General features: G+C 43.6%; 2 protein-coding genes across 2 annotated transcripts in view; one reads left to right on the forward strand and one right to left on the reverse strand.

Moving 5' to 3' along the window:
• Positions 1–3600: 3600 nt before the first annotated feature.
• On the forward strand, positions 3601–5299 carry LOC108034850 (probable cytochrome P450 6a19). The gene is made up of 2 exons (XM_017109988.1): positions 3601–4693; positions 4755–5299. Exons 1-2 carry the CDS (start codon positions 3607–3609, stop codon positions 5171–5173), a joined length of 1506 nt encoding a protein of 501 aa, XP_016965477.1. The 5' UTR covers positions 3601–3606; the 3' UTR covers positions 5174–5299.
• A 964-nt stretch (positions 5300–6263) lies between these two features.
• The window catches only part of LOC108035060 (protein split ends), a 45033-nt gene continuing 25046 nt past the window's right edge, over positions 6264–26250 (reverse strand). Inside the window, exons 2-5 of the mRNA XM_017110446.3 lie at positions 17525–18358; positions 17115–17255; positions 12956–13021; positions 6264–12276 (exon numbers count right to left, since the gene is read on the reverse strand). Coding sequence (XP_016965935.3) covers positions 8009–12276; positions 12956–13021; positions 17115–17255; positions 17525–18358 — 5309 coding nt within the window. The 3' untranslated portion in view covers positions 6264–8008. The remainder of the gene's footprint in view (positions 12277–12955; positions 13022–17114; positions 17256–17524; positions 18359–26250) is intronic.

A 26250-nucleotide genomic window follows, 5' to 3' on the forward strand; every position in this document is an offset into this window, starting at 1 on the left:
TATTTTATTGATCTATAAATTAATCTCAAATGTAGTGTCAGGCTGTGTTCATTATTCTTCTTCCTTTAGCCTTGAAAGGACCATACAAATGTGCCCTAGAATATGTATAGCTATTTCCTTAAAACCCTTTTAGTCCTTAATGAATTATGTATAACTGCGGTAAAAAAAAACGTAAGCCACGCAAAACTCCCACGTCTCAATGGGAGAACTTATGACCCAACATCTGCTTTGAGCTAGAAAAAACCGAGATAATTGCCTGCCATTAGATTGGCTTAAAAATCTACTTTGCGATGGCCAACTGCAAGTGCAAATGTCATTGAGTTGGATGACCAGATGGCAGCTTATGCCTGACGGTTATGTCAACTAAATGCGTAAGCTTATTTTGCATTCGCCATGACACTCAATTAATGGCGACGGGGCAGTCAGGGGGAAGAGTGCCACAGGACCAAGGGCAGCAGTCCGAGGACCGAGTGCCGGGGACCAGGCATAATCCTTGCCCACTTTCAATGGCTACAACTTAATTATGTGGAAGTCCTAAGGAAGACAGCCGAGCACTTGACGCTAATGCTGGGGCCACTTGAATCTCAAATCCTGGCTCGCCAACAACCAAGATGGCTGAATTAAGAGGAACCAAATAAAGGATGTCATCAACTTGGGTTCGCTAGGACCCCAATACTCTTTCAAAAATAAAAGTAACATTGAGAGATTTACTAAACAAAATATTACAAAATTAATTAAAGAGGCTGGAAATGTTTAATCTCCAAATCCTATACAAAATACTTGCTTACTCTGTTTAAACCTTTAGAAAAATCTTCTCAAATGAATAACCCCATATTAATGTAAATGTAATATGTGAGCTAACCAGCTTTCAGACAAGATTTTTTTTTCTATACTACTTGTCACAATTCCCTGATAATCTCGAAGGACCCTCAGTGAGGGCACCAGAAAAGGACTAAGAAAACACAACTTAAGTGCTTCATTACGATTTTAATTTGGCATTTTACCTGCCCGAACACCCCCGTCCTTTGGGCAACTTCGTCGCCAACTTGGTCTTCTTAATTAGAACAATTTGCGAGGACGACAAGTGGTCTTAGCATAAACTTGAGTAAATGACGCAAAAATCGCGGCAGTCAGCCATTGTTTTCGTTCTCATCCTCGTTGTCCTCATGGCCGTTTTGTGTAAATGTTCAATGCAAATAGTTTGCCAGACAGATTTTCGGCTAGGCCGTACTTTTGCCTATTTACAGCGCGAAGTTAATTGAATTTTCACACCGAAGTCGGCAAGAACAATGGCGTATGGGCCTGTGCCTGTGGCTCAAAACGCTTTATTTGACAAAGTAATTAACTCTGAATAATGTGCCGGGAAATTGCTGTCGAGTGGGTCATAACTCGTGAGGCGCTGCAAATTCCTTTTGTTAATCAAACGGCGAAACGAATCGTGTGCCGCCGCGTGGCTCAATCAATTGATATCGATCAGTGGGAAAGCGAAAGCTGGCAGCAAAGTGAAAAGTTCACACCAGCAAGCAACAGTTTGACTTATGGGCTGGGTGCATAGATACGGCGCGGGCTGTCCTTCGGCAGGGGTGAGTGGAAGTGGCCCTGAAGGATGATGACCAACTTGTTGCCGGCCATGTCAAAAGGCAAAAGCCAAGGAGAAGTACGCACACTGCGTGGCACCCTTGGGGCTTCGGCTAGAACAGTTTAGGAAACCTCTATAGGGCGGTGATCAAGGGATTTGACCCCAAGTCAATAAGGAGCCGGGATAACCGGTAACCCTTTATAGAGGTTTGTTAAGGAACGTAGATACCTAGACTGGGTAAAAAACTCAACAGACTAGATGTTAAATGCGAATAAAATAATATTTAGTAATCTCTATTAATTATATATTATCCTAATAAATGTAATTAAATCCTTATATCCTTGTTATTATTTTAAAAAATCATGGATGGAATAATTAATCTGAGCAGGTACTCTAAATTGGTAAAGTCTTGCAGCAGAAAGGTAATTAAACACAACTAGAACCCGTACTGGTACCGTTTGGCTTTCTGCAATTAAAACCTATTTTTGTCTCGGCTAACTACCGAATTCGAGAAATAAATCTCAATTTTCTTGACTGGCCGTCGGAGGACGCCTTATTTGTAGCGCAGCTCAAACACAATTAGACGAGCGTGGAAAAGCCAGCAAAGGGCTCCATCGACAAGGACCAAGCACCAAGAACCTAGAACGAAGGAGCAAGGACCAAGGACCTCGGGTCTATGACGATGGGGGCGTGGCGAAACTTTTCGCTTTGGTAAGCAACTGACGCCATTTTAATAACGCAAATTACAGTCAGCGTTGTATAAATTTAGTTCGCAATGGGTGGTTGTGGACTCGCGAGGGTGGCACTGTGGGTGATACGGTGGGGCTGGGTGGTCTCGTGTGCTGCTGGTGCTGGGCAACTGTTGCTGGCACATATTGCAGCTGTTGTGGAATGTTGACGCTGTTGTTTTCGTTGTGGCTGCCAGCCAACAATGGCCAAAAACAACGCAGAATAGATGCATAAATTGCCACGGCTATAAGGCAAGTTATTAAAGGTAATGGCATAGCTTAATTGGGGGAAAATGTGGATGCGAGCGAGCTGGCCAGCGATTCAAAGGGAGCCTTAAGCCCTTCGATGACAATCGGTGAATGGCAATTCAATTTTCAAACAATAGATGATTACCTAAGCTTAAACTGCCAGAGAGCTGTGTGGCTGGGTACTTAAGCCCTTAATTAAACCAGTGAATGGGATCATTTTCATTAAGGACTCGTTGCCGATTGGCAAGGACCGCTTTGACAAGCTGTATTCAATTCGTGATTATTGACTTCGTTTTGTGAGATTAGAAACCTAGAAAAACCTCAAAAGCGCATCATACCTACTCGTAGTGCTCCAACTTTCTTTAACATCTCAATAATCGATATAATATTTCATTTTTCTTACTTGATAAATGTTCTTAGATAAGAATGAAAAGCAAAAAAGTAGATTAATTTTTTTGCCTTGCTTGACTTATTTATAGACAAGGTAAACGGGTGTGTGATTGCTAACAATAAATACAGTAAAGCCTATACACCATAAACGAGATATTTTATTTTCATAAATAAATAACTAAATAAAAAAATAAATAGAATTAAATTACAATGAATTTGATATATGAAAATAATGTATTCCTTAAAACATGGTGTTTAATTATTGCTCAGTAAAATAGCATTTCTGAAATAATCAGATAAATTTGTTATTTAGATTTAGCTCAAAAAAACTTAATTATCTTTTTAAATTTATAGAACCAAAAAGGTACAAAAAACACAGCTCATTTTATGGAAGTTTGACTATATTGCCTTGGCGACCCATAATAAAGAGAGGCATGCAAACAATTAAACATTTTAGAGAAACGTACTCGTATTTAAGAGAGCTTGCTTATAGATACCGAGGGCAGCGCACATTTCACGTTGTTTAGCGTTGTTTTCGTCATGGAAATGCGGTTCCCATAACCAGAATCGATCGGCGGGAGATTAGAGAGTCCAAAGCTCTCTCGTATCACAACATTTATAAGAAACCCGTGCTCCGCTGGGCCACCCAGTGTTCTCGAAATGTTTGTTCTGATCGGTTTGTTGATCGGTGCTCTCACCCTCGCCGCCTGGTGGGTGCACCAGAACTATACGTACTGGAAGCGTCGTGGTATCCCACATGATCCACCAAATATACCGCTTGGTAACACCAGTGAACTTATGCGCACCATGCAGCTCTCGCATATTATAAAGCGCACCTACTTCAAGTACAAGAACCAGACGGATGGACCTTTCGTGGGCTTCTACGTTTATGCCAAGAAATTCGTCATAATCACCGATATTGATTTTGTGAAGACCGTACTGATACGTGAATTCGACAAGTTCCACGATCGTGGGATATTCCACAACGAAAAGGATGATCCGCTGACCAGTAATCTCACGACAGTCGAGGGCCAAAAGTGGAGAACTCTGCGCCAGAAACTGACACCGACCTTTACGTCCGGCAAAATGAAGAACATGTTCCCAACGGTTCTGAACGTTGGTGATGAACTGATTAAGGTGTTCAGTGAGAAGGTTTCAAGCTCCCCTCAGACCCTGGAAATCACCGATCTCCTCTCCCGATTCACAGCGGATGTGATTGGCATCTGTGCCTTTGGTCTGGAGTGCAACAGCTTAAGGGATCCCAAGGCGGAGTTCGTAAGGATGGGCAGCTCGGCGATCAGCGAGCGTCGCCATGGCAGATTGGTGGATCTGCTGCTCTTCGGGGCACCCAAACTTTCCGCCAAACTGGGTTTTAAGACCCTAATGCCCGAGGTCGAAGCTTTCTACATGGATATTGTCAAGGACACCATAGATTACCGGGTGAAGAACAAGGTTACTCGAAACGATTTCATGGACATGCTGATAGACATGAAGTTGAAGTACGATAATGGCGATAAGCAGGATGGTCTCACCTTCAACGAGATCGCTGCCCAGGCCTTTATATTCTTCCTGGCCGGATTCGAGACGAGCTCCACCACCATGGGATTTGCTCTCTATGAACTAGCCTGCAATCCGGACATACAGGACAAACTTAGGATAGAAGTTGACACTGTGCTGGCAAAGCATAGGGGAAAACTAGACTATGACAGCATGCGGGAGATGACCTATCTGGAAAAGGTTATCGATGGTGAGTAGCTGGACAAATCTTTACAAGATTCTCTTTTAAAAGTCTTTCTGTTCCTACCTAGAAACCCTGAGGAAGCATCCCGTTGTGGGTCACTTGGTACGGATTGCAACTAAACCCTATGCGCACAGCAATCCGAAATACTTTATTGAGCCCGCCACTGGAGTTCTGGTGCCCACCCTGGGCATCCATCATGACCCGGAGTTCTATCCGGAACCGGAGAAGTTCATCCCCGAGCGGTTCGACGAGGAGCAGGTGCAACAGCGCCCGGCCTGCACTTACTTGCCCTTTGGAGACGGTCCCCGCAACTGTATAGGTCTGCGGTTCGGTCGCATGCAGGTGGTCGTTGGAATGGCCCTGCTCATCCACAGCTTTAAGTTTGAGTTGCATCCCACCAAGACCTCGGTGCCAATTAAGTACAAAGTTGGAAACATATTGTTGAGCGCCGAGGGCGGAATCACCTTGAATGTTAGCAAGGTATAAAATACTTAAGCAAGGGAAAAGTGTTTAGGACTTAAGAAGTTACACTTTCCACGATTATTAACGGGCCATTGACTAGGTCTATTATTTCCTAAGCCTTTTAAAAATAAATTCTAAAACATTCTTTTATATTATTTTGTTATTTCTAGTCATCAGGCAAACATGAAATTATTTTACCGTATCAAATTTCAAAGAAAAAATACGTTAATGTTAATTAAGAACAGGTTCATTGATTAAATTCCATCGAGTCTTAAAATATTCAAAATTATTGTTCCCTCAATCAAATAGAAATCTGTTTTAAATGCCAAGAACTGGGCAAAAGCCGGCTCCTTCCGTCGGTGGGATATCCATTCAAAGGATATTCAGGAGCAGCTAGTCTCTGTGTGGGACACCACAGCACAGCAGGAGGTCCTGCGCCCTCCGAGCTGCTTTCTCGTCCTTCGGCTGTAAGCCATTACGCTTGGCAGCCGTCCAACTATGGAATATCCGACAATTGTTGCCATGGCTACTCTACTGCCACTGCTGCTGCTGCAATTTTGCGTCATATTGTTTGCTGATTTCGTTTCGGGTCTAAAAATAAACAACTCAACTCGATTTCGGCCAGTGCCCCGCCCCCCAGACAGCCCCAAGTGGGCAAGTGGGCGGTGGGCCGCCAATCAAGGAATGGCCGCTTTGGCTAATGATAAGCCTTGTTTTGTTGATGTTGTTGATGCCGCCGTGGCTGTGGCTGCCATAAAATCATTATGATTGCGTATTATTCTGTCATTGATTTTAATTTTAATGTGGAATTTATCTTGCGCTGGGGCGTAATGCGCTTAAATGCGTATTTATTATGCTTCGCAGGGTTCCAAACTTGATAAGGCAGTGGGCCAAATCAGTTTGAGTTTAACTTGGCTAATCGGTTGGGTAAGTAAATTAAGGCCGAGTGCTTGGGGCACGGTGTTTTTTGTTTTTGGAAAAATGAATAATGCTTTTATTTAGGTTCTTGAACATATTTAAATATGTATTATATAAGTATATCGGTATATCACTTGTTATGTATTATTTTATAGACTTTTATCCTTTTTGTTGCAAAAAAATTACACATAGTTCATGACGTGATTCAGTTTATTCTGTATTGTATTTAAATGAAATCTCTTTTAAACGCAACGCACAAAATTTGTTCAAGCCAACATATTAAATTAGATATTTATGTAATTAAATTTAGAATTAATCAAACAATAAGCTTAGTTATGGTAATTAAGTTTGATACTAACAATAAACGTATTCATTAAATTAATGTATGAATTGTTATAATGGAAACGTTTCTCATTTGTGTTTAAAGCGCGTCGATGATAATTATACTTTAAGCTTACAATCCATGTGTAAATCAGATTATTGCAAATGTAAACAAGTGTCAAGTGATGATTAACTTTTGCTCTGCGGGTGAAATGTGTGAAACTTTAGACTAGATCTAAACGTAGAGTATATATAATTCGCTTATATAAAAATATATTTATTGGTGTATTGAGTTTTTCACATTTTGCAATTTTGAATTGGACTTTCTCTCGAGTTTCGGTTTCCCATTGAAATGTGTCCTTCGCTTAACCATTAGTTGTTTCAGTTTACATTTAAAATTTATTTTATTGAGCCCTACACTCAAAAATATATCCGAATGCTTGGCATGCTCTCAATTTACAAAATACACTTAGCCGAATATGTATGCATACAAAAGATGAACGATTACAAATTCCGAATTGCGGTAGGCACGGTTACAAAATGTGCGTTAAGTACACGCCGCAGGATTGAATTACTTTACGAACTGGCTAAATTAATTGTTTTTATATTTTCTTTAGAATTAATTTAAGTAACGGAATTCGCTGTGCCTAAGAATGCAAAACAAAAAGAAATATGAATATATTTTTACTAGCATTTGTAATGAAATTGATCAGAGTTTAAATATTAATTTAACTGGTTTGTGGCTTCGACTTTAAAGGCTTTTTCTTTCCTTGCAGGAAATACTTATCAAATTGAATTTAAATATTTAGTTTAATTTTGCTTTAAAATTAGAATTAAGCACTGCGTAGGCTTTAAATAATTTAATTCATTTCATTTTAAATAGAACTTAAAACAAAATTACTGAATGTGTTTCACTTAAGTCGTTCTCACAACAAGAATATAATTTTTTTACGCTTTTCAAAGATTTTTTGAATAAACTTATTTTCTCTTTTCCTTTGCCGCTATCTCTCCTTTCTTTTCTGCAGGTCCTGATCCTCATCCTGGACTCAACTCATTCATTCTTCCATTCGGTTTAGTTAGTTAGATTTCACTCGCATTATTCTCAAATTGGAATGACCTTCATTAGAAACATGTACTTTTGTTTTTCTTTTCTCTCATTATCGATCTTTACAACATTTTGTAGGCTTACGTTTTAATGATAGTTTATGATAAGTTTTACTTGTTATCCTTTTCTAAATGTTTTGGCTGTTTTTTGTGGTTTTTGTTTTTCTTGCTTATTTAGGAAAGGGTGCAAAAGTTTTTGGAGTGTTACTCCCGGCAATTTTGGCATTGTTTTTTTGTTTTTCTTGGAAATAGTAAAGTTTCGAAATTTCAACTGACGTTCAAATGTTTTAAATGCATTTAGAAAATAAATAGGATTTGTTTTGTTTTGTGTGTGTGTGTGTTTGCTTTCTTCGAAACGAATTCTTGAGGAATATTTTGAGAAAAGTGAGCACCACGCTGGATTGTGTGTTTGTTTGTTGTTTTCTTTTCGATACGGAACAAAGTTGGGGAAATATAAAAATGTTTTTTGAAAATTCTGCTCTGCCTTTTCGTGGGTTCTATGACAACATAAACCACCTAGACAGTAAAATCTCCCGCTGCCCAGTTCATCTTGTAGTCGTCCATGTTGAACAGATCGAAAATATCGCCGCTGGCATTAAAGGCGTCCACGGCTGCACCGCCGCCGTTGTCCGCGCCCATTCCTGCACCTGTTCCATTGGCCATGCTCGTCGACGTCACGTATTCGGAGTGCTGTCCCGCCTGAGGTTGGGTCACCGCCTGCATGAAAGAGTTGAGTGTGCTCTCGAAATCATCGCAATCCATTGGGGTGCTGTGGCTGCTAAAGTGGCCGTTCACCGCCGACGACGTGGATTCCATGGATCCATTGCAATTGGCCCCCTGACTGTTGGCATTGCCGGTGACATGCTGACTCAGCTGGGCCACAAAGCTATCCGCATCGAAGTCCACATCGGCACCGGGATTGTTGTTCAGCAGCACGCCGTCCGGGCTATTGGCATCCAGCAGCTCATTGATGGACGGCTGCAGGCTGGGATTGAGATCGCGTCGCAGGTTGCCGTTGTTGTTGCCATTCTTGGCCTCCGAGCTGTGGCAATAGCCGCTAGAGTCGTCTCCCATGTCCATCTCCAGCTGCTGCGACATGAGCTCCAGCAACTCGTACTCGTCAAAGTGATTGAGCTTGGCATCCGGACTGTTGGGCTTCTCGCTGCCGCTGTGGCAACTCTTGGGCGGTGTGCTCGGCGGGGGAGTGGCATGGTGCTGCTCCAGAAAGATGTCCAAGGTCTTGGCCACACTCTCGGCATCGATAACGCTGGCATCCGCCTGCAGGGGCGAGCCCATGTCTATGTTCTCGATGAAACCATGATTCGTGGGCTGAGCGGTGGCAAAGCTCACGTGCGTTTCATTCGTGTCCATGGCTATGTCCAGGGTTTGGACAGGTGTGGCGGGCGCCTCCAGTTTGGGCACCAGTGGCACTATGCTGGCTCCACCCGCCGCCGTGGTGGGCGTGGCTCCATTAAACATGGCCAACTCGGGCAGCGGCGTGAGCGGTGTAATGGGCTCTAGGGCGGCACTTTCCGGCAGTTCACCCTGCTTGATTAGTATATCCAGAACATCGCTGACCTGTTCGGACTTGATGCTCGCCGACTTGCGTTTGCTTACAGGAGCCGTTGGTGTTGGAGGAGCTGCAGCCGGAGAGGGCGATTGTACGGGCTCCTCCTTGATCTTCACCAGCGGCATGAGACCATTTAGGGCCGCCGCCTTGCTGGCCGCCAGCTGCTTGGTGGCTTCCTCATACTGCGGCGGTGGTGCTGGCGAGGGCTTGATATCCACCTGGATGAGCTGCTGCTGCTGTGGCTGCTGGACAGGCTGAAAATGCTGTTGCTGCTGCTGGAGCTGTTGCAATTGCTGCTGTGTGATAATGGACTTGGTTTCGATGGGGAAAACGATGCTGGGCAGGGAGTTTGTGCGTTGGTGGCCATTGAGTAGCTTCTTGGGAGGAGCTGTGGCAGAGGCTGCGGCTGGAGTTGCTGTTGCCGCTGGCGGTGCTGCTGTGGTCGTGGCCGTTAGACTTATGTTGCCCAGCGTGTGGGCCGTCATGTGCTGATCGTTCAGACCCACCAGGAATATGGTCTGATTGCCCTCGTTCCACAGCAGGCCCAAGTTGTTGTGATGCTGTGTGCCTGGCGTTGCTGTTGCCGTAGCCACCGCCGTCGGCTTGGCTGCCTGCAGTATGGTGGTGGTGGTCGTGTTCGTATTGCTGGCGGACACATTTGATTTCTTGGCTGTTGTCTTGGCAGGAGCGTTGTTTATGTGATTGTTGTTGTTGAATGGAATGAGTACAGTTTGTGTCTTTTGCGTGAGCAGGCGCACCTGTTGCTGTTGCTGCTGTTGTTGTTGTTGCTGTTGCTGCAGTGCCTGCTGCTGCTGCTGCTGTTGTTGTTGTTGCTGCTGTTGCTGCGCGGCAGCTGCTGCCGCTGCCTTTTGTTTCTGGATTTTGGCCTCCAGCTGCTGCTTGACCACCATTTTCTGGTTGATGGGCGGTGGATTTGATGAGGAGATGTTGCTATTGCTGTTTGAGTTGCCGCTGGCTGGCTTCTTGGCTGCTGATCCCTGCTGCTGCAAACCATTCGCCTTATGACTACTGCTGGCTCCACTAGCTTTCACCGTCACCTTGGCGGGTACACTCTTCTCCACCTGCTGCGGCATTACGGTCAGCGTCTGCTGCGGCCCATTCGAAGTCGTGGTGATCAGTGTAATCTGCTGCGAGGGCAGTGCATTCACCACCTGGGCCGTGACCGTCTGTTGCTGATGTTGCTGCTGCTGCTGCCGCTGGCGTATCTTCTGCAGCTCCTGTTGCGATCGCTGCAATTGCCTCTGCAGTTCGTCGATCTTGCGCTGCTGCTCCCTCAGCAACTCCTCGTTGGTAAGGATGATGGTAGCCGTCTGCGGTTGAGGTGGCAGTATGGTCTGCAGCGTCATCGGATGCGTGTTATCCAGCTGCTGCTGCACAACATCCATCTGCTCGTGCTCCATGCCCGCATCCGAGACCAACATGGTCACGGGCGGGGGCTGTTCCACTAAGGCGCAGCTGCTGGTATCCATGGCATCGCTGATGGTTATCACCTCGTTGCTGGTGTTGCTGCTCTGGGAGGCAGGAGTTGGTGTCACATTGCTGTCGAGTGCCTCCAACGGAAGATACGGTTTCAGCCGCTCAATAAGATGCGGTTTGGGCCCCGATACTGGCAGATTCCTGCGCTTGAGATGCTGCTTCAAGTCCGACACCTTCATCTTCTCCAGCCGGGTCAAATCCGTGATGGAACTGGTGGTGGACTCGGCATAACTGGTGGCCGGACTGGGCGGAATCGAGGAGCTAACCGAAAGTGCCGGCGAGGGCAGCGGGGGCGGATGTTGCACAGGCGTTGGTTGATGCAGCTGATGCTGTTGCTGGTGCATCTGCACCTGTTGCTGCGGTGCAGCAATCAGAGATAGAGTGGGCGGCGTGGGTGTAGCCGCCGGCGTAGGCGTCAACATAGCGGCATCTCCGAAATTCAGTGGGGCTCCTCCCGAGCTGCTCGTGATAGAAATGGTATTGGGCAGGCTGATGGGAGCTGGAGCTGGCGCAGATTGCGAGGCCAGTGCAGGCACCGTCTTCGTGGTCACCGTTATGCTGTTGTTGGTCGCACCAGGAGCTGAGGGCATCATAACACCCGGCGCACTGGGCGCTGGGATGATGGACTGATTCTTGTTGAGGTTCTCCAGGAACTTCAGCAGACAGTTCTGCTGCTCCAACATCAGCTGGTAGGAGGTCTCCTCCGGCTGTGTTTGATCCTGCTTCTGGCCAGCGGCACTCGGTGGGCCCTTGTACTCGTGGAACTTAATGGTGCGCGCCTTGGACACTGGCTTGGACTTGGATTTCTTTCTGTTCTTATCCTTCCCAGGAGCATCGGACTTCACGGACACAGGCTGCAGGTGCAGACGCGTGGTGGTCATCGGCGGTGGTGGCGGTGAGGCGATGGAAGACAGGGGACTCAGCGTGGATGTACTCGAGGCCATGGAACAGGGTGATGCCAGCATGGGGAGGTACTGGTGGTTCATTGGACTCGCTGTGGCTCCCGTCACACTCTGACACAGTTCCTCGAACAGATTTGCCGTTTCCTGCTTCACCTTAATGACACTGGTCACGGGCAGCGGCGGTGGCGGCGGCGGAGGTGGTGGCACTGGCGCCGGTACGACCACAGTCTTCGGTTGCTGCTGCTGCGGTAGGATCTGCGGCGAGGTGACCACCAGTTGACCAGCTGTGGGCATGGTCAGTGCCATGGTCACTATGCCCGCAGAGGCTGCCGCCGCCTGCAGCACATCGGTGGGTGAACCGGCGGAGACTGCCATCGTCTCATCCAAGCGCGGCGGCGTCTGCCGCGTATCACTCTCCGAGCTCAGGGAATCCTCATCGAAGGTCACATAACTGTGCGGATGCTGGGGCCGGGTGAGCAAGCCCTCGCTGGTGGCCTTGAAGGACACGAGACCCTCCTTGACGATCTTCTCGATCGGCTTCTCCGTGTGCAGGATGTTCTTCTTGATGAGCTCCAATGGACCAGGACGATGCTGGATCTGCGAGTTGAGTTGGTCCGCCAGGCGCGCCTTTTTCAGCATGCGCTGCTTCTCCGCCAAACTGGGATCGATGTGACACTCGTCCTCCTCCAGAATGTGTAGCCTCTCCAGATCTTCGCGATTCGGCCGCTGCTGGATCTTGGCCTTCAGCAGATCGCTGGTCTTGGCGCGCTCCAGTTGCTTGCATTGTTCGTGGATAGCGGGCGAGGTTTTCAGAGCTGAGGACCAAAGAAAAATGTAAATTAGTTAGATCTAACTTTGCAGAATGTCTCAGACTTTTAATATATTTGCAATACATTTCTTCTTTGAATTTAATTAAGTTTTATTTATACTTTAGCCGTAACTTTTTGTTGTTAAAAAACTCCAAACATTTCCATTAGTTCAACGGCATAAGTAAACATTCCGCATGAAGAGTTTTGGCTTTCAGAGGCGCTCACCAACATCTAATAAATTTTATGCATTTCCTAGCCATCTCGACTACCCTCTACCCCGATTTTGATACACAAAATGTATTTCTGATCCAGTGCCCTAAAGTTGGCTTAGCTCAGGAAAACCTCGCTCTTGGCGCCTCAACATTGCTGGAAATTTATCATTTAAATTCAAATTCACTTTCGGCTGCGTTGAGGGCTTTGAATTAGTTTGTAAATTTGCGTATTTTCCAGGATTCTTTTCCTTGGTCTCGCTTCTTTTCGTTTGCGCATAAATTTGAAAGCCATTGAAATGAAATGTTCGACGGCTGTATTTGCATATCCTTTTTGGCAGCCGATGAATTGGCGCCAGCAGATGCTCTGAACCGGCTAAGTGAGGTTAATGTGTATTTTATCGATCTGACTAAGCGGCTAAATGCTGTGACCCGGGGGCAGGAAGAAAATCTGCTTTTCGGACGCGTCTACTTACATGGTATGATGCCCTGCTCCACGAGTTGCGAGTGTGGACGTCGCACCATGAGCTTCACTTTCAGCGCTGCAAGAAGATGGAAGACCAAAGAAGCAAGTTAGTTAAGCTGCACTAGATGTTAGTGATAAATAAAAACCAACTAAAAAAAAGTATATTTTTTTAAGAAAATGAAAGGGTTAATATTAATAAAGGAATACTAAGAAAACAATACGGGTTTTCACTGTTAGTAATGGCTAAGAAAAAAGTAAGTTCAGCTGCACGAAGCCCCACAATTTGTTAGCAACAAATCAAAAACCACAAAAATCATAAATTAAACAACAATGCGCGGGGAAGTGCAGATCAAACAGAGGAATCCCATAAAAAAGTGCTCGAGACAGCTGGGGGAAATAATTTTTGGGGCGAAAAGTTTGCCTTTTCCTAGCCTTTTGACAATGCCAGGGCAATGGCAATAAATGTCGAGAGGCAGCTGCGAATGGGGAAAACAAGGCAGCGCGAAAAAAGGAAAAGTTTTTAATATCTTTATGTGCGGGCTATTATGGTGTGAACAATGTGTACAGATATTTTCCGAGAGTAAAAAGTCGGGGATGGAAAATTAAATATTTAAGCCAGGCCAAAGCCAAAAGCTGGAGAGTCTGGAGCGTCTGGAGTCTGGCGACCAAGGTGCGGCCCCATGGGGCGTATGCGTAATAATCTGATTAGATTGCCACTGCGCGGGGCGGCTAAATAACAGATTGATGTCAATTAACTTGGCATCCAGTCAATGGAAGCCGCTGTGGAATAACGACAGAGTGACAGACTCGTGGCGAATAAATAATGGAAAGTAAGGAAACTCCTTAAGCCCTCCGAATTGACTTTGAAGGATGAGAGAATACGCTCTCAAAGACACTCCTCTAATTATAATCGCCGAGCGTATAAAATAATCAATTAATGGGACATTATCCTTTCAACATCAAATCCGGAATGGACGATTAAATGCGTGCAAGCATTGTGTAATGTCATTTTAGTCCCCAGGGAATGTTTTGGCATATTAAGCATACGACCTGCCGTCCTAATATCATTACCTTCAATTAGCATTCCGAGCACTGGCGAAATTGATTCACAAAATGGCCAGCCAGCCATGTAATTAAAACGAAATAAAGCCCATTAAGGCGCAGGACACTGCGGTGCGGAGAGCACGAGTGGGCCCCATCTATCTATCGGAAGCTGACGGCAGGGAGCTGAAAGCTGGGGGTAAATAAAGCCAAAGCCGCAAATGAAATGAAAACACAAAATCTTATGCCCCTACGGCGATTCGGGGCAGCAAAAGCCACCCGGAGGGCAGTGCACTGTGTGTTTTGCGGTTGCCAAGCAAGGCCAGGAATGAGCATTAAAGACCGGAAATGTGCAAAGATGCAGTAAGAGTAAAAATCTACGAAAAATTCCTTAATTTATATAAAATCATGACATTAAAACCAGTGTTGTACAAAGATGCAGCACGCTTTTAATTTCATATGCCTGATTTAAGCTCAATGTAATTATGATTTTATACATTTATTATTTATTACTTTTTTCAGAGTGCATATAAATTGCAATTGCCCTCTTCTAGCATTTTGCACTTACGACTTTTGCGGTTTGTGTGCATTTAGTGTGCAATCCAAGTAAGTGGGTTAGCACTGGGCTTTCACCTCTTGTACTTCATTTTCGACGCTGCACAGGCCCAGGCAGACACACAAAAAACACTTGACGCCACAACAAAGTCGACATCAAAGTGACGATGACGTTATTAAAGTAATTTGGGCTCTTTGTCGGAAATCATCATAAAAAGCCAAGAGAGCTGCCAAGGCGCGTAATTGTCTCAGAAGACGGCGGTGGCAGCTGTTGGCGATTTTACGATTGAAGTGTGCCACACAAAAATGTGTGCAAAACAACCGAAACGAAAAAAATGAGGAAAAATAACCGAAAACAAATTCTGGTCTTTGTTTATGGCAGCCAGGGAAAATACTCGCCTTTGTGACCATGTAACACTGGAAAATCTTCTCGGTGACGACACTGTCGCCCCCGTAAATTAATTATGCGCGAAATTTTCTTTCTTTGCTGCTTGCCGATACACACACCTCCTCCATCCAACCACCTCCCCACTCGATTGATAAAAACAATAACATAAATTCCAAATTAAACACATAAAAGTTTTATGCGAAAAGCAATAAATGTGTGTAGACATGGGCAACGAGTTTCTTATAGAATTCCTGCTGGTATTTTGCTGCGGTTAGCTGCCCTTCGCCGAGAAAGCCCACTGCCTGTGGCGAAGGTCAGGTAAACAATTGCCGGGGAAAATTAAAATCTGGCCAGAGAGCGGGAAAGCCTGGGAGAAACACAGAGAGGGCACCCCCACAAGTATAGGTAAATGCGTGTTTATACGTTGTATTATAAAATCGATTACGTGATCAACTAAACGAAGACGCCATCATCCCAGCTAGGCAAATGCATGAAATGGCAACCGAGGGGCAGGCACAGTGGGCTAAAAAGGGCACTAAAGTGCTCAGATATATACATTTTTTATATTTTAAGAAAATTAAAAAAAAAGTAAAAATAAATACGTTTTAAGTATTGTTGAAATATTGTTAAACGTATCCATTGGTTTTTGAAATCACTTTCAAATATAATTTGAAATTGTCTGAAAGTAGGCAATAAATAAGGGATGATTGTCGTTCTGAATAAATTCAGGGCACTTGTGAGTCTGAAATATATTGTTGCATACTTTCAGACAGCATTTAAAGTAGATTTTGAGATCGAAAGTAAATGTAATATCTCTTTAAATGTTTCCAACAAATCACAATAATTTAAACCATAATACAACCCAACCCGAGACCATTTCCGATCCCAAAAACCAATGTGCAGTGGCCACCGAATGCCAAGAGAAAATGCCTTTACAACTGTCGCCTTGCCGCCGTTTATTTCCGCTCTACCCTGCGTTTTCGAGTCGCGTGCAGCGTGTTTATTTGTCAAAACATTTCTGCAGCGCCGCCATCATTGACTGCCAGCCATGTGTTTATAATAAATTTTTTTCACAGAATGTTTACAGACACCCCCCGAATTGAACTGACCAAAACCAAGAGGCCGAGACGAAAAAAAGCAGGGGAAAGAGCTGGTGGTTGTTGCTAAATATGCATTTTATTGTTAGATAACTTGTTGGGCGCCTGCCGGAAATTTTCACCATACATTTTTGGCAGTTTTTGGCGAGAAATAAACCTTGCTTTCACAAATGTTTAGATTTGCATTTAGAGAGCCTTTTTGGTCAGGTTCAGGGCGTGTGAACTTATTCGTCCACTTCCGGTTCCACCTCAAAAATCGTGCAAGTGCAGGCGACACGAGCTGTCAAAACTATTAGCGACTATGCAGCATCCATATAGGATATACGAGATGTATATGCTATATCCACACACTGGGTCTGTCATCTTTGGCCATTCAAAATTAATAAGAATATTTCGCTTCACTCAAAATGCCAAGCAAATATGTAGGCCAGCCAAGAAAGAACGGAACGGAAAACTGTTGACAAAACACAAAAACCATATTTTTGAATGAGTTTTCGACCGCTGCCCGCCGGAGGGGGCGTGGCACCACCCCAAGTGTACGCCTTAAGTGCCTGTTGCGCCGTGACAGCTTCATTAAAACTGTGTGCGCCCTGTAAGAGTCACCACCCCACCGCGGCCCGCAGGCGGACGTCAATAATGGGGCGGCCCCGGGAGGATTACGATGATGATTCTGGCGATGATCGGCGTGATGGGCATCTTGGGCAGCTCGGCAGTGGCTGGCATTTATGACTAAGCAGGAGGCACCAGATGACAAATGCCAAACAGCCGCCGAAAGACGGCCAGCGTGGGCGGCAAACATTGGGTAAACAAGCGCAGAACTAACAACTAAAGGGTTTTGAGTACAGGCAAGCGTCTTAAAGTGGATTGATCAACAGCTGTCAGCTTTTAGAAAGCTCATAAACATTGTATTATTTATCGGTATAACTAAGTAGAACTATATGTAGTACCCCATACTGTCTGCATGCAGATTAATCAAGAGATGGTTTGCCTAATGGTTGATTTTAAGTTTATAAAAAGACCTCTCCCAAATCTGTGATTTAAAGGCTTTTCAATTACATTTCCCACTTTCGATTATGGATTAGACTCACATTCTTTGTTCTTGTCCATGGCCGGTTGCAGCGGACTGGAATCCACGATGGCCTTTGGCGGCGACTGTCTGGCATCGTAACAATCCGAGTTGTTACCATCATCGCTGCTCCCCAGAAACGTGGCATGCAAACGCTGCTCACCTGAAAGCAAAAGGTATACAAGTATTAGCAAAAGCTCATAGTATTTTGAAAGGAAGAAACCGCATTAGATAGGGTTGTTTTAAAAATTCAAAATATGATCCACATAATCTCACAAGTTGATGTAAGGATCAAGTGATTAAGAACAGATATACAATGGTTTTTGTATCCATAATGTGAAAGTAAATTCTTACTAATATTAATATATCAACTTGAACATTACAATCTAGTGCAGTTTTCCTTCATCTGAAGATTACAAAACATAGACCCACCCTCCGACATGTCGTCGTAGGCCTCGTGTAGCAGTATGATGTCCTGAAAGGTGTGCAAGGCCTTGCCGCTGAGCCTGGTGGCCAGGAGGCCACTGCAGGCGGCGCTCGAGATGAACTCGACGGTGGTCAGCGGCGATGTGGAGATGGTGGCCAGCAGCGAGGAGCTGCCGCTGGCGCTGTTTCCGCCGCTGCTGCCGCTACTGCCGCTACTGCCGCTACTTCCGCTGCTCAGGCTGTGCAGGGAGGCGGACTTGACCAGCTGGCCCACCTTCTGGTTGCCGTTCGTCTTCTGGGTGGCCTTCAGAGTCCTCGCGAGGCTCTTGGTGGGCGACGTCGAGGTGGATTTGTTGAGGAACCTGCTCGCCGTCGCTGGACCGGCTCCCTTGGAACCACCGGAACTGGAGGAGTTGGAGTGGCAGCTGCTGCTGCTGTTGCTACTGCTGCTGCTGCAGCTGCTCAGGCTGCTGCTGATCGATTTCTTCGAGGAGTTGGAACTGACGGACGATGCGGGCGAGGCCGACGACGAGCTGTGGCCCAGGATGACCGCCTGCTGTTGGTGTTGCTGGAGTGTATTCGTATTGCTGGCGGCTAGCTTGGTGTCAATGGTTATGGGTATGACACTGGTGGCCACCAGTTGGTGATGCTTCTGCTGGGCCTGCTGATGATTGTGCTGCTGCTGCGTATGTGGATGCGTATGCTGCTTGCTGGCCGCTCCTCCTCCACCGGCTGAGCCCTGGAACCAGCTGGGAAAGTTGCCCTTGAGCGTGTCAATGAGATCCTGATCGAGCGTTAAACGCCACGATGCAGGTCCGCCGTCCACGCCTTGCGTCGACTCTGAAAATAGGGAAAACAAAACCAATCAATTAGAAATGATAGCAAACGAATTACTTTAAACGCTTACTCTCTTCCTACTTGGTTCTTTTCTTTTTTGAGTATAATAAGTATTAAATTATTTTTATTATTATTAAATTATGTTTTTTTATGGTTAAAATAATGATTCATACATAAGTGCTGCACTCTTGATAAACATTTTACACAAGTCATGCATAATTAAATTAAATTCAACCCAATTTTTAGCTGGACAAATACATTTTAAATACTTCATAAAGACCAAATGATTTTTATGTTTATAAGACACAATTAAATCTACGCTATTGTCATTCTCATTTAAAGCCCACCCACATTTAATAGCTGAGGCCAACCCAATTCATTAATTTGCCATGGTTTAAAACGCAGTGTTAATTTGATTTTCCATTTTCCACATTATCCCCTCTCTGCTTTTCCTCGACGCACTCACATTTATTTTTGTTTTAATGTGGCCTTTCCGACGATTCTGATGTTTCTGCTTCTGCTGCTGCCGATGTGGCCACTGGTGTGCTAGTTATTTATGCTAAACACTGCCAAGTAACCTAGTTTGTTGGCCCAATCCCCAGGCCCCGCCATCGCCCCCGCATAGAAAACATAGCAAAGCGCGTACTTGGTATTTATTTTTCAAATTCTTTTCTATCCGCCACTGCTGTGCGGTTCTGGGGCTCCGAGGTTCGTGCGCCTGATGAGATTTTGCGGCACTTTTTGGCTTGGGAATTGCCTCGCAGGGATTGGGTTATACATAGATTATAAATGTATAATTGCAATTTGCCGAATCACTGGGCGCACTGCTGCACTTACTCGTAACTGGTGGCGACAGTAATGCGAAATGGCGAAATTGCGCCGAAAATCTTGGCAAACGGCGGCATTGCATCATGCGAAAGCGACATTCCCAGACACGCCTCGCATTATGCAATATTCGGCGATATCTGGCGACTACTTTTAGACCGCGATCCTCGGTTAAAAATAAGTACCATATCCCAAAAAACTCTTAGCTGACTGACATGCACTTGTCAAATGTCCACCTATTTCTGGCACTAATTTCTCGTTTCCTCTTCCTTTTCCTTTGATTGTTATTTTTGGCGGGCTTAAAAAGGTTTGCCTACATTGTCGTTGCCCGAATTTGGATATTTATAGATAGATTTAAAGACAGAGACCCCGTCGCAATTGTCGCATTTAGGTCGCCTCCAAATATGTTTTGCTAACAGTGCGTGGGTCGAAAAACTGTCACACTTTCTGTTTTACCCAGTCGCCTTTGGACTTGTTTGTTTATCTAAACTAAATTTAAAATTGCCACGCAAATAAATGGATAACTGTGCCGAGCGCTGCATTTGCATTCGCTGCGACATTTATTGGTCATTAAGGCGAGCGCCAGAGCAAAAGAAAAGCGGCAGCAGGAAAAGCGGCAGCAGCAGCAACAGGCTAGCAAACAAACAAACAAAACAAACATACCAGCCATCCAACCGAGCAGCAACAACACGCTGCCCAGCAGAGGGATACACAGAGAAAAATAGATCCCATATAGACCACTCATTTTTTAAAAAGTGTATAAAAGACTTCCGTAAATAGATGATACATAACATTATCTTGGTTTTATCAATAAAAAAATAATCTATAACCAGAATATTTGTGGTATTTTACAACAGTGTTGATTTTCAGTGTTGATTTTCAATCTCAAGTAACTTTTACTACCCAATTTTGTTTGCTGTGCACCTTGATGCCTGCCCCAATCTTCTCTTTTGGGCTCCTCTGTGTGCGGTGGCGCGACATGTTGTCCACACGCAGGCACATGCTTTTGAGATGAACGGCCGGCGGACTACGGACGAGGGAGCCACCAAAGCCATTGCCAAATTCTATTTTCGCGCCAGCTGCCAGCGAATGCAAGTGGTTTCTCTTGGCCACGACGTCTCCACCCCGTTCGCCAGGGAGTCTCCTCGTCTGTCCTCCGTCCTCAGTCCTTCAACCTTAACCCCACGCCCCCAGCCCCGCCCCCAGTTTCAACGCCGCCTTGGCCATTACAATTTGTCAACGGGGCGTATGCGCAATGCTTTGGCCACCGGGAGGCAGTGACAAAGCAATCGAATTGACAAAGGAACCGAGAGTGAAAAGGAAACCGCTGCTTCAAAGCGAAAATTAATGAATCGAAAAGTACAATTGAACAGGCGAGAAATTGCCCAGAATTAGTTGGCTTAAAATATTTCAACTAAAATAGAAAAAACAATTGCGGAATTGGCCATTAGCTGAAAATAAACTAGACGCTGGTTTTGTAATACCAAAGAGGTGAACGGAAAGCCTGAAAGCTAACATAGGTATTAACCATTTAGTTTGCCTAATGTTTTAAAATACAACCTATTTTATAGGATTAGATTAAACAATCCTTTTTTCATGGAAAACACCAAAATGTCCTTTAACTAAGTTACACATTTCCTTTTGTAAATAATGTTAAATAAAATATATATTTCCATTTTCCCCTCCACTTGTTGCCATTATGTAAATTATAATCAAAGGCGAGCACACACGCACACCAACCCCTTGATGAATCAATAAATAAAACAAATACACACGCAACAATTTTCCAGAGATGTTGACAAAACCATAACCTTGAGCGGCAAAACTATACAAACACTCACAGACATATACAGGGAAACCCAGCCAGTTGGAACAGTTGAAAAATAAAGGACTTTCGGGCCAGGCACTTAGTTTGATTTCATGGCCAGGAGGAGGACTCCATGGCCAAAACTAATCATTCAAGGCGGGGCGGAAGTTGTGGCGGAAGTTGTAGCCCAGTCTTCCGCAGCCGCAGAAGTGTGTGTGAGTATCTGTGTGTGTGTGTGCGGTAGTTTGGCATGGTTACTCCAGAGTAAACATCAATTATGTATGCTGTATGCCGGCAGCCATACACGAATCAACGCGCCGCAAAGTATGCTACATTGAGGTTGCCCCTGCGTGTGTGTGCGCGTGAGCCTGCGTCTGTGGTGGCCAACTTCCTTTTGGCAAGACAGGAAACCGGATGCTGTTATCGTTACAATTCGACATAATCGATGCTTGTCGTACGAGGCTCGCATTTAACCTGGCAATTTGTCTGCGGCTGCATAAGCATTAACTTTCATTTGCAGTTTATCTTCCGCACCGAGCAATAAATCAAAACGAGGGCGAAATAAATAAATTGATCCTTGATACCGCCGGTACACAAGGAAAACAATAAATGGTATTTGTTTTTAAAAGGACGTTTTATTTCTATAAAGGATTTAATTTTTGAGTTGAATTTTTGTCTTTTTTTGTTCTTTAAATGATAATTTACTTTTGTTGTTGATCAATTTACGATTTGTTATGACTTACTTTAAAATACATCCATGAAACGAAAACACAGCGGAGCCCAAAGAATTCTAAATAAATTCTAAAGATAAATAAACACAACTTCTAACCTTTCTAAAAACATTCACTTATGTAAACTTTGTGTTCTTTAATTAATTCTCTACCATTTCCTATAAATACTTACAAATATAATTGATATTCAATGAAAACTCATAATTTGTGTGTCTTATCAAGTGACTCATCGCGCAAAAGATGTAGCTGCATTTCAATTATTGGAAACGTGCTACCTGCTGACTTTTGCACCTCGCAAATCGTGACCACTGTTTATTGTTTCGATTTAGCAAAAACAATCTGCGAGATGCGACGTTTACATATTCATTTGAATGCCAATAACAGCTGCAGTGGCAACATTGCTGACAGCTTCGACAGGCGAGGATTATGCAAGCGCCATGAATCCCAAAAAAAAAAAAAAGAAAACTGAAAAAGTACGAAAAAGAACCCCCAAAAAAAGTGGAAGGAAAATCAAATGGATCCGTGGGGGAAACATCGGAGCAATAACAAACAGAAAATCGCTTGCCATGTGTCGCTGGGTGGGTGTATAATGTATAACGTACATGTATATGGGGCTGCAAATTGAAACGTATATTTGTAAACAATACGCAGACGTCATAGACAAAACTCATTTAAATGGGAAAAACATCCAGCAACAACTTTTCAGCGGAAAAAACTAGTACCAGCGATCACTAGCAGCACACACTAAAAGTGTAGTACGCCAGAGCCAAGAAGCTGCGTCGATCGTTTGAATGCACTGGCGAAAAATAAGGGGTTCTTTTGTCGTAATAACATTATATTATTTGTAATGAAAAACTTCAAAGGCTTTACAATTTTATTTGAATTTAATAATAAAGGAACGTTTTTCCTGTGTGGCTTAACAACTGAATGAGCGCTCTACCATTTTGGTCATAATACTGAAAACGTGTTTTTCCACTCGCTCGTCAAACCAAAGATTAATACAATATACAATAAAACAATCTATGGCGAACGTTATTTTATAGTTTTTAATATGCATAAAGTGGTATTGCCTTTTTGGAGCAGCTTTGCCAGAAATTTCGCATGTTATCGCCGCTTGACAAGTGTCAGGTAGCTGGCAACAACAATGACAACAACCACACCAACAACCGAGCAACAACCGAGCAACAACTAAAACATGTGAACAACAATAACAAATTTCAGGAGCATGTTCAGAGAGGCGGGGAAATATCATCGGACAAATCAACAAAACATCGACGCGAACTGGCATTGAATTTGGAAATATTATTCTGGTCGAATGTTACGTTTTTTGGGCCTCTGGCCTTATCAATGGAGTGAGTCACGGCAAAGTTCGATGTTTGTGTGGGGGATTTTTTGTAGTTTTTCTATGAATCCATTTTTTAATAACATTTATCAGTTCGTAGCTCTTAAAGGCTTTAATTTTTGATTCATTTTAAGTTATGATTTAAGCTTGAACTAAAAAGTTGTTTCAGTTTAATAAATATAATAATTTATTATCACAATTTTCGATGGTTTATAAGCTCGACCGCTTTGTCTATCGCGTTGACTTTGTTTTTATTGATTATTTTGTTTACTTTTCGTTAAATCTATGTAAGCTGTAATTTTTCATTTCAGTTTAAAAATTTCCCAGACAACTGCATTTCAATTATTTGCCAAACTTATGTTTTGTTTCTAATGAATGCTTTTAGTAAAGCCATTTTGTTAATTCAATTTTATGCTGCACAATTTTCGTAGAAGTTATAATACATTTTCACACCTTTTGATAATTTTCAACGCTTTCGTGTGGCTTCCTATCACTTTTCTTATTTATTCTCGGACATTTTGCTGTGTTTTGTTTATTCTGCGGCTTAGGTTAAGTTTCTAAAGCACTTGCATATCAGCACGGTAAACAAAAAGCCCACGATAACGCAAATCGTTAACTGATTCATAGAGCCACTATCAGTCGCAGATATAGAAAGGCTTCTGGAATCGCGTCCGGCGTGTTGAGAGCAACCCGGCAAACTGAATACTCGTATGTGAAATAAAAAAACTGAAACTGGTCGAGCGGCTAATGTTTTGGGGGCGCTGCTCGATTGTGGAAATGGCCAAGTGACGTTTACCTGACCAACTGACTGAGTGACACAGGTGGGCGTCATCGACTTAACTGGTATTATACGACAGGCTCTCTCTCTTTTTCTCTATCACCCTTTAAACTAAAGTTCTGCGATGCACAGAAAGAATTGGTGAGAATATATTAGGTTGGAGAAAAATAGTTATTAAAAGTAATAGTTATTATTAATAAATATATTAAAATATATCTTTCAATTTATTAAGCAAGACTTTCCTTAGGATCTACATAGTATATAAGTGTAAACGATTGTTTTGTAAGACCTTTTTTAGTATCCCGTATATTATTATTATTATAATTGATTTAAGAGAGCCACTTTTATCGGTGATGGTCAGGTCCAAAAACTGATTGTTAGCTGGCGGTGTTGACAAATTTGCGCTTCATTGCGGCTTCGTTGCCGCAGCTGCAGTTGCTCCTTCCCCTGAACAATGGCTGCTAATAAGCGCCAGACGGGCAGGCAAATGCAACTGAAACTGAAGCTGAAATTGAATTAAAGCTGTTTTGTTCAACTGTTGCATGCAAATGAGTGGCGGCAACGGCCGTCGCCTTCAATGCCTGCGGTTTCCATTCTGCTGCTGCTGCTGATGATGTTGCTGCTGGGCGACGACGTCGCTACCTGCTACCTGAACCGAACAATTGCCGGACAGCATAAGTCAATTGGGCAGGCACACACGCAACAGCACACACAACGCACTACACACAACACACCACACACCCGAACACCCACAATCCAGGCGCTTCTCTGCTGTCGGACTTGTTTTGCATACAAAGACCCCACTGACGTTGACTGGTCTTTTATGTAGTTGCATGCGTGAGATGCGTGCGTGCACTGGAAAAAACATCTCAAGGATCCAAAAAACCTTTCAACAATAAGTTAGATATTTTTTAAAGAATTCTTTAAAATATGCTGCACGTTTTAAAGTAAAGTATTTTTAATGGTTTTGGTGCATGGCAAAAGGGAAAAATAGTATTTAGTAAGAGACAAAAGTAAATATTGAATCTCTTAAAACATAAAGTACTTTTCATGGTTTTGTTAAGTGGAAAAAAATATTTTTTAAAGAAATTTGATTTACTTTTCCACATTTGATAAAGTTTTGCTATTGGTTTTCTAGCTTTTATTTGTAATGGAGTTGTACATTTTAACTTGAATAGTTGTTTGTTCCAAAACCTAAACCTATCTTTGGAAATGTTCTAAGTCTAAGCTAAAATCATTTTGCAAAGTGCACTTGTGTGGCTGCCACAGGATGCACTTGCCGGATTGTAACACTTGAGCACACAATGGGCAGTGGTCAGTTGTGCATTTTTGCCCAATGCCCAGCACACTGGGCTGAATGAATTGAAAGTTAATTAGAGTGAGAGACAGGTGTGATGGTGGTCGAATATTCCAGGAAAATGTGGATAAACTTTACGAATTCGGCAACACCTTCTTCAATGAGTTCCGCCTGCCCGAGAAAAACATCACATTTCGTATAAATAGACCCAAAACGACCGTGTTTTTCCTAAGGGTGTGGCTGTCTATGTGGGCAGTGTCCTCAATTAAATTTAATTATGCCCAAACGATACGCTCAATAAAATTTAATTTGCGAAAATATGAGCCAAGAAAATGAGCCACATAGGAAAATGTGACATTTAAGTGCCGGGGGCCAGCATCCTCAAACTATTCGACCAGCAAACAACAAACATACACAGCCGGGTCTAATAATTGAAATTGAATTTTCAATGATAGCAAGGCGAGGGCCCAACGATATATAGTACATATATGTTGATATATCCACCCCCAAACGAGCAAAGATTTTCGGCAACTATTTATAATCAAGAAGGCTTGCTTGATTCTTTTTTGGCAACTGCAGCTAGCTGTGGTGTTTTCTCATTTTTCGTGATTTTCTGTGCGAGCACTGGACTATGGGAAAACCTACTTCCGTTTCCCACAAGTTGTCTAGTTTAACCTTTAACCAAAAAAGCAGATAACAGTTCTTCCAGATCTCCCCAAGTTAAATAAACACTAAACACTTGGCCGGATTCTCGTTTGCATTCAATTTAGACAAGTAAGCTTTTCACTCGCTCTCTTCTGTTTTATCAAATCCAAACGAAATCGTATTAAAATAAATAAAATTAAAAGTGTAAAATGCACAACCACACACGACTTTTGGCCATGCTGCGTGCCAAGTGGAAAATATTTCGCAAGTTTTTCTACACATTATTGTGTGAAAAATACTATGTATGTAGTATCTTATAGATACGAGTACGTCCGTGTGTAAAGTCGGACGCAGGCAGGCTGCCTGTGTGTTATGTTTAGTTTTGTACATTCAATTTGCCACTGTTGTTGTCTTCTATTCTATTGTTGCCGGCAAAACAAAATAAAACAACAGAAAATCGTGGAAAGAGC

This window comes from Drosophila biarmipes, chromosome 3L (genome assembly GCF_025231255.1).
Source record: "Drosophila biarmipes strain raj3 chromosome 3L, RU_DBia_V1.1, whole genome shotgun sequence".
Lineage (NCBI taxonomy): Eukaryota > Metazoa > Arthropoda > Insecta > Diptera > Drosophilidae > Drosophila > Drosophila biarmipes.